Below are 15,306 nucleotides of genomic sequence, written 5' to 3'. Positions count from 1 at the left end.
AGAAAATTAGGCGAACACAGAATAGTATACATGTCAGACCTTTGGGAAGGGAAATACTTCAAAACCAAGCAAGAATTAGAAAGAATTACAAAATGCAAAATAAATAATCTGGATTGCATCAAATTAAAAAGTTTTTGTACAAACAAAACCAATGTAACCAAAATCAGAAGGGTAGCAACAAATTGGGAAACAATCTTCATAAAAACCTCTGACAAAGGTTTAATTACTAAAATTTATAAAGAACTAAATCAATTGTACAAAAAATCAAGCCATTCTCCAATTGACAAATGGGCAAGGGACATGAACAGGCAATTCTCAGCCAAAGAAATCAAAACTATTAATAAGCACATGAAAAAGTGCTCTACATCTCTTATAATCAGAGAGATGCAAATCAAAACAACTCTGAGGTATCATCTCACACCTAGCAGATTGGCTAACATGACAGCTATGCAAAGTAATGAATGCTGGAGGGGATGTGGCAAAGTGGGGACATTAATTCATTGCTGGTGGAGTTGTGAATTGATCCAACCATTCTGGAGGGCAATTTGGAACTATGTCCAAAGGGCGATAAAAGACTGTCTGCCCTTTGATCCAGCCATAGCACTGCTGGGCTTGTACCCCAAAGAGATAATGGACAAAAAGACTTGTACAAAAATATTCATAGCTGCGCTCTTTGTGGTGGCCAAAAATTGGAAAATGAGGGGATGCCCTTCAATTGGGGAATGGCTGAACAAATTGTGGTATATGTTGGTGATGGAATACTATTGTGCTCAAAGGAATAATAAAGTGGAGAAATTCCATGGAGACTGGAACAACCTCCAGGAAGTGATGCAGAGCGAAAGGAGCAGAACCAGGAAAACATTATACACAGAGACTGATACATTGTGGTACAATCGAGGGTGATGGACTTCTCCATTAGTATCAATGCAATTTCCCTGAACAATCTGCAGGGATCTAAAAAAAAAATACTACCCACAAGCAGAGGATAAACTGTGGGAGTAAAAACACCGCTGAAAAGCAACTGCTTGACTACAGGGTTGGAGGAGATAAGACTGAGGAGAGACTCTAAATGAACACTATAATGCAAACTCCAACAACAGGGAAATGGGTTCGAGTCAAGAACACATGTGATAACCAGTGGAATCATGCGTCGGCTATGGGAGAGGGAAAGGCAGGGGGAGGGAGGGGAGGGGAGGAAAAGAAAACGATCTTTGTTTCCAGTGAATAATGTATGAAAACGACCAAATAAAATAATATTTAAAAAAAAAAAGAAACTTAAAACAGGTTATTGCAATGTAATAATATTAGAATCCATAGAACCACTGATTTTAGAACTGAGTGGAACAAAGAGTTCATTTAGTCCAATGCTAATTATCTATACCACCATGAATAAGGTAATCCAGAAAGTTTGCCACCCACCACTCTACTCCCATGCTTTAGGGTTGGCAAAGCTTGTTCCTTTCAATTATCCTGTGAGATAAGTAGTATATGTATATTAAATTTAGTGCACATTTAATATACATACTTCCTATAGTTAAGGCATTCTTCTAGATGGGGAGCAATTAGAGATGAAACCAAAAATAGTATCTTTACAAAATTATGACTCTACCTTTGGACAAACTATTCCCTAACCCCCCTTGCCTGCCTCTTAGCATCTTGACTCCTTCAGAGCCAAACACATATGTCACCTCCTCAGGGGGCTTTTTCTTGAATTCCCCAATTGTGAGTGCCAATCTCCCTTCCACTTAAATTAGTATGAATTTACTGTGTTTGATAGATGAGACAGACAGACAGACAGACAGATAGATAGATAGATAGATAGATAGATAGATAGATAGATAGATGATGGATGGATGGATGGATGGATAGATAGAGAGATAGATAGATAGATAGATAGATAGATAGATAGATAGATAGATAGATGGATGATGGATGGATGGATGGATAGATAGAGAGATAGATAGATAGATAGATAGATAAGAAAACTGAGAGATAGATAGATAATGAGTATACCTATAGATTACATATATTATGTACCATGCACATGTTTTCTCCCCTCAGTAGACTCTACATTCTTTGAAGGTAGGTACTTTTTCATTCATAGTTTTGTGTCCAAGTGTTTTGCACATAGGAAAACTAAATAAATACTTGTTGAATTGAATTAAGTCAAAAGAGGATTACCTTCTTTCGATTATTATTCCAGTGAATAATACTGAAGAACTGAAGAAACTGAGACTCAGAGATATCCAGTTGTAGATAGTATGTTTTGAAATGTGGGTTGAAACCAGGTCTCTTGAATCAATGGAAAAATAAGTCATCTATTATCCCATTAAGCTTTTTTTTTGTTCTCATTAGAAAGATACCTTTTAATGTGATCAGGACACAATTAGCATGAAATACATGACATGTGTATCTGTTGTTCCTTTTTCTTAAAAGCTTTTAGCAGTGAACCTTGTCTGAGCCTCAGTTGAGATGATTTTATCTAGCTTTAAAAATTTTATCACCATTGAAGGGTATAGTAATAGTTATGAAAGCAATTAATAATATCAGTGACAGAATCAAGAGAGTGGCTAATTTATCATTATAGATTTTAATGAGGCTTATAATTTAGTAATAAATATACAATATATTCAAGAATATAGTGTTATAAAAAGGATGAATTATCTGATTCAAGAACCTGTATAGAGAACAAAAGTAAAATTGCTCATATGAAAAAGTTATATTTGTTGTTCAATGTAGGAGAAATTCCCGTGATTGAATATACCTTCAAAGGAGTTAAATTAGGGAAGCAACACACTGTTGTAACACAGTAGTGTCTCAGTGTATAAATAATTTTGTTTGGATGAATGACATTTTATTTGTTAATTAAAGGCTTATCCCTCACATAACAGCTTTCCTTCTAATAAACTAGAAGTCTTCCCTTTCTTCCTAACAAATCCTTTAAAAATCACACATACACATGCACACGTGTACACACACACATGTTCACAAACACACACACAGTCTTAGCCTTCATTCTATAAGTACCTAGGTTGTTCAAAGGAAAAGAAAACTGAGCTGAGATTCTGCAGCAAAGAATAAGGAAGTGTATGAAGTTCTTCAAATTTTAAATTTGGGTGTGTTATCACAATGTAATAATAAAGATCTGTATTAATTTCAGAAACTTTGGTCTTTTTATGTCCTGAAATTTCCTCCTGCAGTCATTTTAGGAAGGAAAAAGTAGCACCAGAAATTTAAATTTAGATTTCGTTTCCCTACAACTTCATGTATTTTTTCCTCTATCTTTTCTATTTTTCTTTCATTTTTCTCCCGTCTCTCTTAGTGAAGGTCTGACCTGTACATTAACATTGTAAATTTGGAATTCTCTTAAAGTTCATGAAAAGCTCCCCAAACTTCTTTCTTCTACATGGGTTATTGCCATTAAGGATACTGTGGAGATTACCTTCTGTGGATTGTATTACAAACTCAACCTTTATTTTGCTTTAGAAGCTCAGTATCCATAGCTTTCTAGACAGGCTCAATGTTTTTGACTCAAAAGATACATTCATTCTCATAGGGACTCATCCAAATTCTCCTCTTCCTCATCCTTTTCTTCTTCCTCTTCCTCTTTTTTTACCTCCTCCTCCTTCTCCTTGTTCTCCTCTTTATCCTCCTCTTCCTCATCTTCCTTAGGTTTTGTCTCAGTATCAGTTCCAAAACAGAAAATCAGCAAGACTAAGCAATCAGGATTAAGTGTCTTTCCCAGGATCACACATGTAGAAAGTGTCTGAGACCAGATTTAAACCAGGTTCTCCCAACTCCAGGTGTGGTGCACTTTCCACTAAGCTACCTAGATCACTCTTGGGGAACTTCTTACACCTGAAAAACATAATATTTAAAAATTTAAACCATATATAATTTCCTAGGTCAGTGATGGTGAACCTTTTAGAAACTGATTGCTCAAACTGTAATCCTCACACCACAAGTGAGCCCCTCACCTTACCCCAGAGAGGGGAGGAAGGAAACACTCCCATTGAACTGTAGGGCAGATAGGCACATGATGTGATATATGTCCTCAGGCATGCAGGTAGAGGGGGAAGGGAGCAGAATCTTCTAGTACCTGTGCCATAGGTTTACCACCATGGCCCTAGGTCTTGTTGTTTGGTCATTTCAGTTGTTTCTGACTTTTTGTGACCTCATTTGGGGTTTTCTTGGCAAAGATGCTGGAGTAGTTTGCCAATTCTTTCTCCAGCTCATTTTTGAAAAGAAGAAACTGAGGCAAACAGGGCTATGTGACTTGCCCAGGATCACATAGCTAGTAAGTGTCTGAGACCATATTTAAACCCAGGATATCCTGATTCCATGCCTGGTTCTCTATCCACTGAGCCACCTAACTGTCCTTTTCCACATGCAACATTGTTTTGTATTCCAGATACTACTGTAGTTGGAAATAGCAGGTCTGCTGAGTGTGTATTTTTTAAGATTGTTAATTTATATTTATCATCCATTTCCAAATTTTATAACATGATTCCAAGAACTTATTTTACTCATTTTTCCCAACAGCCTTCTTTGAAATGTATTTATAGCTCTTCTGTGGCTAGAGTGCTCAATTCAAAAGTATCCTGTAGATAACTTTGCATCTATCTATTCAGTGTGCCCTATGCATGAATGTATTAAAACTGAAATGTACCAATTGTAGAAAGTTTGTTTGATTTTAAAATGTTTCACACTTGCCCTGCTTGCACCATGTTACTCGTAAAGAATTTAAATTATTAGAATTACATGTTTCCAGAGTGATTTCTTTTTCAAGATGGAATTGTTTAATGATTTGAAAAAACGTTGAATAATATAATAATAACAATAATTCTATTGTTATTATAGTGAGCAGGCTAAAATGAACCTAAAACAAGTTATTTTAAGTAGCTGATCATTTCAGAATACCAAATCTTTGGGATGGAAGTTTTATTGGGGGGGGGGGAGGTAGAGGATGATGTGGTTGTAAATATTGTGACTTAAAAGGAGCTTTGAAAATCTGAAAATATACTAAGCCTTCCAGATAGGGTTGTGATTGTTGCCACTTTTCCTCATAGCTTGGATAGATGCTAAATAAATAATGCCTTTCTAATTTGGGTATTAGGATAAAGGTTTAATATATTCCAATACAAAAATCTATTAAAGTGTGTGTGTGTCTTTTTTTGGGGGGGGGAAAGCAAAACAAAAACCCATTATCCTTAGTGAACAGTTAAATCACTTTATATATTCAGAAAAAATTGCATTTCTTGTATGGGAAATTCTTTCATAATTCATTTTGGGAATTCAAGCAGGAGATAACATAAAAACACAACAGAAATTTTGTGAGCTTTTGGAAAAATCAGATCTTTATATTTAATAGAAATGGGGACATTAGATAGTGCATCAACCTGGTAAATGATGACTGATGAGACCTACTTTACTGTGAAATAAGATTTGGCTGGTTTACTTAATTTTCAAGAGCTTGGGTAAATAGCTACCGAATTAAATTACTTCATGTTGGTTTCCTCTAGGGTGAGAAGCGCCTGCTTTGCTATGTGTAACTGAACTCCTCTGTATTGATTAGTGCTCCAGGCTCAACCTTACGTAGTCATGCCCACTTTTAGCCCACTCACTTTTGATCTTGAGGGCAGTTGTGAAAATATATTGGTATTGACTCAACTGCTTGCATTCTTTGTTGTTGCTGTTGTTGCCAAATGCAGTCCACACCCTCTCGTTCTTCCTCAACCTGTGAGATCTGTAGATGAAGAGGTTTAAAGTTCTGTGGCTGGTTGTAAACTGGAGACCTGTGTAAGTGACAGCACTTCATTGGGAACATGACTCTTTCCTTGTCTCATTGGTTAGTAACTAAGTCGTATTTAATCAAGTACACACATGTCATTTAGCAATGGCAAATTAAGTATTCTGTCAGAGTATTCCTTGTGGTTTTGAGGTTTTGCTGCTGTAGGATCTGGACTGAGTGGTAGGAGCATCATTTGTAATACAGCAAGGGTAGGAAAATTCTAACTCTGGAAGAATGGCTCCAAGGGAATTTAGCATTTGACCAGCAACTGTTTTTACAGTTTGAAAGAATGATTGCCTCAAACCTGTGTAGACAAAGAAGCATTTGATGTTGCCTCTCACTAGACAGTTGTATTAAAATTCAACAACAAAACCAATTCTGCCAAAAGAATGTAGCAGCCTAAATATTTAATGTTAACTAGTTACACAAACCCCAAAAACTCTCTCCTCATCACCATTGCTCAGAAGATTGAGACTCTTTCAGGGCTCAGCTTCTGTGCCACTTTCTATTGGAAACATTTTCTGATCCCCTTGTTTTAACTTTTTAAAAGAAATTTTTAAAAAAGATAAGAAAACAATTATTGTGGAGCTGCAAGGAACCCTAGAGGTCACCTAATAGAACGTGCTTTATTAAACAGATAATGACATTGGGACCAAAAGGAAGAAAAAAGAAGGGGACGATGTATGTGTGCATTGTTTACATATGTAGACATGTGTATAACACACATGTACTCACACATACCCACATATACACTATCCCCATTTATAAAATTGGAATTTTAAAACCTGTAGGACTTACAGGGTTGATGTGAAGCTCAAAATTGATGATGAATGTAAAATGTTTTACAAAGGTTAAAGTTCTGTTTTTTGTAAAAATGAGATGAGTCAAAATGACTTCTGAGAAATTTTTCCATTCTAAGTCTATAATCTCATAAATACCCATTATCATTATTAGTCATCATAATCATTTCTTTTCTCAATTTGTCCCCCCTACCTTTTCTTAGGGGGAACAACTTCAACTTCTTCCTTCTCCATGACCTCTTGGCAGTATAATGTAGAAGAAAGAACACTGGATTTGACATCAGAGGACTTGGGTTCAAATCTCAGCTCAGGAACTTATTACCTATGTGATTTAGACAACTTACAACCTGTCTTGTCCTCAATTTCATCATCTACAAAATGGCTAGTTGGACTAAATGCCCCAAGGAATCCTGTCCAATTCTCTGTGTACCTCTTTCCCATATACATATTAATTGGTTTCCTACTCTAAAAATAAAGACTTTAAATAAATATGCACATGAAATATTTCCCATTTTAATTTTAATCTATTCCACTCAGTTCAACATTTTGAATCTCTAAGAAAAAAATTATAGAAGGGGTGATATGGGCTAATGGGAAGAGCACATTTGGACTTGGGTTTAGATCCTGACTTTAGGATCTATTTAAGCTGGAAGTCATTTCTCTTCAAAGGGCTTTAGTTTCCCTATCTGTAAAGTGAGGAATATGAGTAAATGAATCAGAGTAAATGATCCCCCAAGTCCTTTCTGTTTACAAATCCCATAATTCCAAACAGATCACCCTTCAGCTTCTTATCTCCAGGTTTCATAGCACTAGTTTCTTTTAAACCTTTCCTCATACACCATAGTATCCACCTCATTCCTGCCAGGTTGCAATCCTTTCAGAACCCGTGTGTGCCCAAGCGCACGCATACACATGTACCTTTGTAAGAACCTCAGATTTCTGCAGCCCTTTTCTTCTGCAGAATTCAAAGGGCAGGGCAATGTTTTCTTCCTTCTTCAATGCACTCAGTTGAAATTGCCATTAATAAACACATTGGAAGTGTTTGATGCTCCTTTGTGGGCTGGTCTCCTAAACAAAGAGATGTCTGTAAAGCTCTCTAATATCTTTATTTTAAAAGCTGGTTTGACAGAGTTTTTACCAGGAACTTCTGGAAGTTAATTCCAACTACTTTTCTCCCCATGGAGTTTTTCCTTACCCTAAACTTACTTTTTTTTTAACAGATGCGAAAGAAATCGTTCTAAAGGCTCAGATATTAGCTGGAGGGAGAGGAAAAGGCACTTTCAATAGTGGATTGAAAGGAGGCGTTCATTTAACCAAAGAGTAAGTTTGGGCATTTTAAGTTTTTGTCTGTTAGTTAGAAATGTCAATTCTCTAAAGAGGAATGGAGGGCCAAGGGAATGGGAGAGGGAGAATGAAGCAACAGTGTCTGGGGTTTGGGGAGGGCATACATACCACTTTTTCCCTTGGCCTCCGAAAAGTCATACACTTTAGAATCTCATGTGTTCTTAAGTAAGTTACTTCCTCCTCTGTGGGTCTGTTTCCCCATTTGTAAAATGAAGAGGTTGAACTTAATGACATCTAAGATCTTCAAACTCTAAAACTATGAACCTTTGAGATTTGCACTGCCAATCAGGGAAGAACATAACACTCATTCTCTCTCTTAGATAGGAGAGGACTAACATGGATGGGTATGAGAGAGTAGAGGTTGATGGCTAGGAAAAAGGAGGCTTGACCTTCTAAGGCAGTGGCTGTCCAGGCTGTCCCTTAGTCACTTGAATATCCAACATACAATGGTTTCCCATTGGTAATCACATCATACCCTAACTTCTTGCTCTGACAGGGAGTCCAGGGCTTCATAATCTGTCCTGGCTCTGTCTTTTCAGCTTTAACTTATTCTATATCCCCAACATAGAATGAGCTCTATTCTGATCACCGCAGGCTTCTTGTCTTCTGCATAGTCCTTACTCTTTCTGTCTTCTCCATTATTTTTCCTGCCTGAAATGGCATCTTTCCATCTTTCCTCATTGTATTCTCCAGCTTTTTTAGAGCAAATTCATCTGTCTTTTCACTTATCATTTCTTTGCAATGATTCTGATTCCTAAATTTCATACGCATTAGTTGTATCGCCTCAATAAGATTTCAAATTCTGCCAAGTCAAGGGATACTTTTTGTACTTTTATTTCTTCCCAAACACCATATGATCAGTAAACTCCCAATGATTAATTGATTGGAATGGGGAGAATTGTACTCTGTACTATTGAAATGAGAAAGCCACAGCTCTGTTATTGACATTTTCTTTTTCTCTTAGTCCTAAAGTTGTGGGACAGCTGGCTCAACAGATGATTGGCTATAATCTTACAACAAAGCAAACGCCAAAGGATGGGGTGAAAGTCAACAAGGTAGTATGCATTTTTGTGGGTATTATTTTCTATGAAAAAATGAGAAGCACTGCAATGAGAAATCAGAGAATTGCAGAGTTAGAAGATACCTTTGCAGAAGTGTCATTCAAAAATGTATTGGAAAAACAATCTCCCTGAAAACACCTCTCACATAAATGGCCATCTAGTCCTTGTTTGAAGATACCTAATGAGAAAGAATGTGTTGCCTTTGAAGGAAGCCATTAGCGTTTAGAAATTTCCCCTTAAATTGGCCCAAATATACATCTCAATAATTTCCCATTGGAACCAGATCATGTAGACTTAGTCCTTCTTTTCCATCACAGCCTTTAAGATACTTGAAAACAACTACCAGGTGCCCACCAAATCTTCCCTTTCCTAAGCCAAACATTCTCCTATGACATGGGCTCTAGACACATCATCAGAGTTAGAGAAAGACCTGGATCTCAATCTTTCTTCAAACACATACTCTGCCTCCTCTTAGATAAGTCGCCTGATCTCTTTGGGTCTCAGTTTAAAAATCCTCTAAAGACCCTTCCAGCTCTAAATCTATGATTCTATGATCAATCCATCCTGACTTCTCTTTCGTGACCTCTTTCCAATTCACCAGTCCCTTTTCTAGGCCATATATGAAAAGGCAGATTTATCAGAGAGATTAATGAAACAATGACCCTTGAAAAAGGCACTCTTTGTTTTGGATCCTTATACAACATATGAGGAGTTTATACTGAAAATTCTTTGTGAGAAAAGAACTTTTAAAATTCTAATTGTAAATAACATAATAGTTTTTTTTTAATAATTTTTGTTCCTCATTTGTGATTTTATATGCATGGGAAGCTTCCATTTGGGGAAATTCCAGCTGCTAATTTCTAACAAATTTTCAACCTATAGTCTTAGAGGGCAACCTGCAGTTAAATGACTTACCCAGGGTTACACAACAAGTACATGTCAGAGGAAATTTGATGTGATATGCAGATGTGCAGGACTGCAAAACCAACTCCCTTTCCATATGTCGTATACCAGGCTAACTCTTGTCACAACAGTTTGTCAATAATTATAACAACAATAATAAATTACAGCAACAATAACCTGCATTTACATAATGCTTTACCATTTGCAAAGTCTTTCATAATACCTTTTCTCATTTGAATCCCCCAACAACCTAGAGGATTGCTTCTAACAGCATCAATATGTCTGCCATTTTACAGATGAGGAAACTGAGGTTCAGAATGCAATTTGCTTAAGGTCACACAGCTAGTAAGTGACAGAGGCAGAATTCATACTCATCTCCCTGACTCCCAGTTCAGCTAACTCTATCTATTATGATTTTCATTTAAGGACCTTAGACTAGTTCTCTGCTTCAGCAAACTAGAAGTGTTTGAGATTGTGGATCAATAAATAAAGTCTTAGAGAAAGGGTTCTTAAGCTTTATTGTTGTGTACCCCTTTGGCTATCTGGGAAGTTTATGTACTTCTTTTCAGAAGAATGTCCTTAAATGTATAAAATGAAATACTTGAGATGACAAAGGAAATCAATTCTCTTGAAAGGGGAGAAGGGAACAAACATTTATCAATTTCCTTACAATGTGACAGACACTATGCTAAGTACTTTACAAATATCATCTCATTTGATTATCATGACAATCCTAGAAGGTGCTGTTATAATTCCTATTTAACAGGTAGTCAAACTGAGGCAAACCAAGATTAAGCAACTTGCCCAGGATCACACGGCTAATAAACATCTGAGGCTCACGTTGAATTCAAATCTTCCTGACTCCATGCCCCACAATCTATATACTGTCTCACCTATCTGCCTCTTGAAATCTAGTAATCAAAATCTCAAAGCAAAACACGTTTCCCATTCCCATAATTAAATTTTTAAAAGTCAGACATGAAGAAACCCTGCTTAAGAGGGCACAGTTCTAAAACTGGTTGGGTGCTCGTTGAGTTTTTTTCCTGAGTTATTTTTTAGATGGAAGTCTCTTCTTTCTGTGCTGCCCTCTTCCCCAAAGTAAAGTTCTGGGCTCATTAGTAGCATTTGGAGATGGCAGCTTTGTTACTTTTTATTTTCACTTTTCATAGACAGTGTTGTAGAAGGTTCTTGACATGGCCCGAAAATCACCAACTGTTGACTAATGTACCATGAGAGTGCCTTGGCGTTGGCCCAGAGAGAGGGCACCTCGCTGGAAGGAAGTTTTAATAATGATGGCTCATTAGCCCTATCAATCTAAGGATGCACAACTGGCTCAAAGCACTGGATGGAACAAACAAAAAAAGCCACTTCTTATCATTGCCTGCAGCTCTGCATGTCAGGGCTATTCAAGTCACTTTACAAATGGAAAGTTGCTCTGTTGTAGTCTTAGCCTAACTTTTTACCTCCTTATAAATCTAATCGCTTGCCCCCCTGTTAAGAGGACATAAAGTCCAGCCCTAGGATTCCATCCCTACAGAAACTTCCTGATGAAGAATCTCCCAGTACCAGTACAGCTTGGCAGTTTCTCTGCAGTGTTTAAAAAAATATTTTACAGTTTCTTTACTGAAGAAGATGGCATTTTGGGTAATATATTTTTAAAAATTGTAACAATTCATGTTGACATATACTAAACAGATCTCTCCTCTCTTGTTCAAAGCTCCTATTTACTATCAAAATCCTCTCTTAAGTTCTAAAAAGTCAGATGTGATGTAGAGAATTCCAACTGATGGATTCCTCTTTACTAGTTCATTGGAATGAAGAATTACCACTGAGGAATCCTTCTTACCAATTCATTATCATGGAGAATTCCCAGTGAAGAATCTCCCTTTTCCAATTTATTGACATAAAGAATTCCCAGTGAGGAACTTTCCTATACCATTGCAGAATGGCATTATTAATGTTCCTAAAGGATGAATTTTAGAGAGTTGCCTGGTAACCAAGAGGTTAAGAACCTTGTCAGTGATCATATAGTCCTATTGTTGTTGTAGGAGAGACTTGACCTGAGGTTTCTTGAACTCATTGGTCCAGTTCTCTGTTTCATACCAGCCAGACTCCAAATATTATACTTTATGATTTATAAATCAATTTCCACAAAACAATCTAATTAGTATAAGTCTCATGATGCCCATCTAACTAGTGAGGAAACTGAGGCTTGGAGACAGTAAAGCAGTTTGTCCAAAGTCGCATAGCTTTGAAATGTTTGGGGACTCTCTTGCCACACCATGCCATCTTGCTTCCAAAGCAGAACTCACAGCACCATTAAATAACACTGGCCACTATTTGTGTGCCATTCCCCTTTTTATTTTGCCTGGAGACATGTTCCTGAAATGTCATGGATATATCCCATCTTATATATACTGAATCAATTTCCATGTGCACCAGAGTCAGGCAACATTTAAAGGATTCCAGTGAATGCTTTTGTGATATGACTAATCACTCTCACTTGGTTTATTTTGGTCTTAGGCAGCTCAACAAATTAAGTGCAGCCAATATTTATTAAATGTCTACTATTTGCAAGACATTACCCAAGAACCGGGGTTACTTGAGACTGGTGCTTGATGAAATGCTTCTGTTTTGTGAACTTAGATTTTTGTCCATTTTTTTCCTACAGAGGAAAATAACACTATAATTAACATAGTTCCTTGAATTGTATCTTTCTTTCTCCATCAGACTGAGAAGAGATAAATGCTTGCTGAAATGAATTAAAGTTTATACTCTGTGCCAAGTAAAATCCTTTGCATTGAGTAATCAAAGATAGAAATGAAAGTGGAAAGATGCCTGATTTCTTGGAATTAGAGACCCAGAGTAGCAAATCCTCCATCCAGTGTTTACTACCTTGTGTCCTTCAGCAAGTCATTCACCTCTTGTGCCTCTCTCCTCATTTGTCAAAGGAGGCTAGATGGCCTCTAAGGTCTCCGTCAGCTCAAAATCTATGATCTTACTGACATATGAAATAGTCCCTGCCCTCAAGGAGTTATTCTAAAATGCCATTGCACTGGGTAATATCGTATTTTACCAAAAGAGAAGTTTCCTTAGAATTTTAATGATTCATGAATTTTTTGGTATCAGCACAAGAAGCCTTTCCTCTTTCCCTTTCATACAACCTTCCCTCTATTGTTTGCAATTTTTTCCTGTTTGTAGCCTGCTCGTACAGAGCTGTTTACCCATAATTTCCCCCATTAGGCCATGGGATCCTTGAGGGCAGACACTATTTTTTGCTTGTTTTTGTATCTCCAGCTCATAGCACAGTGCCTGGCACATAGGATGTGCTTAACAAATGTTTATTGACTGACAGATTAGATTCTTATTTCTTCTACTGCTAGAGAAGCCATTAGACGAACTTCAGGAATTAAAATGACTAACAATGCATTACCTTTCTAAGATTATTGTTTTGCAACAGAAAGGGACTTTAGAGGTCATTTAGTTGAATGCTCTCATTTTAGAGATGAGGAAACTGAGGCCCTAAGAGGCCAATTGTCCATGGACACTGGACAAACAGAGTTTACGTAATGCCTACACTACATTAGGACTGCTCTAAGTACTTTACAAACACTACTTTTATTGATCCTCACAATAATACTAGGAGGTTACTATTACCATGCCCATTTTTGCAGTTGTAGAAACTGAGGCAAAAAAGAAGTTAGTGACTTCTTGAGGGTCACATAGATATCAGAGGTCTATGGTCAGATATTGAATTGAATTGAACAGAATTGAATTCAGGTCTTCCTCTCTCTAGAGCTGGCATTCTATTTGCTGCCCTGCCTAGATACCCCAATAGTCAGTGGTGGGATGAGGCCAGTGTGAGCTCAGATATTTGTGAAACATGCTCAGGATCTTTGCACTCCATCGAGCTGCATCCCAATGGCTGGCTGAATGGCCATTTTGGATCTCCCCTTTGATTTCCCGAGCTTCCTTGTGCTCATTGAGGTCGCCTTCTGGATGACAGATGAACATTACTTTTTTTCCAGTTGGGTAGGACCTGGTAGATCTTCCACTATGTTGGTATGGGTGTCAAGATCCCAAGATCACTTCCATGCCAGTGGTAGGCACTGGATTAGCCCTTTAGTGGAGGTGGGTAGAATTCAAGCTCGTAATGAACAAGTAGGAGAAAGGAAGCTTGGAGAGTCTTTGGATTCAAGATGACTTGGATTGGGGACCTGCCATTTCCATAGAGTAGCTGGGTGGCCAGAAACAAATCACTTGGGCTTTGGGGGCTCCGGGTGACTCTCTCAAACTGTAGAACTTGAAGACCAATTAATTACTCCCGTTATCTCTGGGAGAAAGGCTATCATTTTTTTTCCTGTTGGTACCGTGTTTGTACATAGCCATTTCCATGAAATCTCTCTGGAAGGAATCTCTTTACAGTGATGAAACCACAGATTCATAGACAGGTCAGGCTTGAAGTCACAAAGACTTGGGTTCAGAATTTTCCCCTGAAACTTACCAACTGCTCAGTATAGTGCAAAACTGAGAGACTCTGGACCTGTGTTCAAAGTTTGCTTCTGACCCTTCAATCTATATAATAGGAAGGGATTCTACTTGGGAATCCCCCATATTGAAGATGTCACAGATAGAACAAGGCAAGTTCCCCTTCTGGGGCCTCAGTTCCTCATCTAGAAAGCAAGGAAATCAGAACAGATGGATTAGCAGCTTGAGCTGGTTTTCCACCTACATTCTTCTAGAGTCACCATCTGCCTAGACCTCTGTTTACTCCTTTGTACAATAGTGGGCTGATGCTAGGTGGCTTCTGAGCTTCCTTCCAGGTCAGATCTAGGACATATACAGATTCACATCTGTTTGGGGAAGGGAGTTCCATGTGAGAACTCTTAATTTAGGAAATAAATGATCATATCCCTGAAAATATCATGTTAAACTGGAGAGGGAGAATGGGCTAATGGAAAGAGCACTAAATCTAAAGTCAGAGCCCCGGAATATAAAGCTCCCTTCTCCCTCTTACTACTCAAGTAACTCTGGCCAAATTACTTAAGCTCCCTAGATCATGTCAACAAGCATTTATTAGGGCATCTAGGTGGTACAGTAGATAGAGCACCATACCTGGAGTCAGGAAGACCTTAGTTCAAATCCAGCCTCCAACGATTACCAGCTCAAACAATGCACTAGATGCTATGTGATCATGAGGAAAGTAACTTTACCCTGTTAGCCTCAGTTTCCTCATTTGTAAAATGAGCTGGAGAAGAAAATGGCAAACCACTTCAGGATCTTTATCAAATGAAGTCATGAAAGACTGCAACTGAACAATATCAATAAGGAACATCTATTTCTTGAATTTTAAAACAAATTCCAAAAAAGTTCATCAACCAATCAATTAAATAATTTGTTAAATGCC

General features: G+C 37.6%; 1 protein-coding gene across 1 annotated transcript in view; it reads left to right on the top strand.

Annotated features, from left to right (window-relative positions):
- Positions 1-15,306, top strand: part of SUCLG2 (succinate-CoA ligase GDP-forming subunit beta) — a 350,518-nt gene that overhangs the window by 137,258 nt on the left and 197,954 nt on the right. Inside the window, exons 3-4 of the mRNA XM_007500056.3 lie at positions 7,812-7,911; positions 8,900-8,990. Coding sequence (XP_007500118.1) covers positions 7,812-7,911; positions 8,900-8,990 — 191 coding nt within the window. The remainder of the gene's footprint in view (positions 1-7,811; positions 7,912-8,899; positions 8,991-15,306) is intronic.

Source organism: Monodelphis domestica, chromosome 7 (assembly GCF_027887165.1).
Source record: "Monodelphis domestica isolate mMonDom1 chromosome 7, mMonDom1.pri, whole genome shotgun sequence".
NCBI classification, from domain to species: Eukaryota; Metazoa; Chordata; class Mammalia; order Didelphimorphia; family Didelphidae; genus Monodelphis; species Monodelphis domestica.
This window is presented reverse-complemented; position numbering and strand designations above follow the sequence as displayed.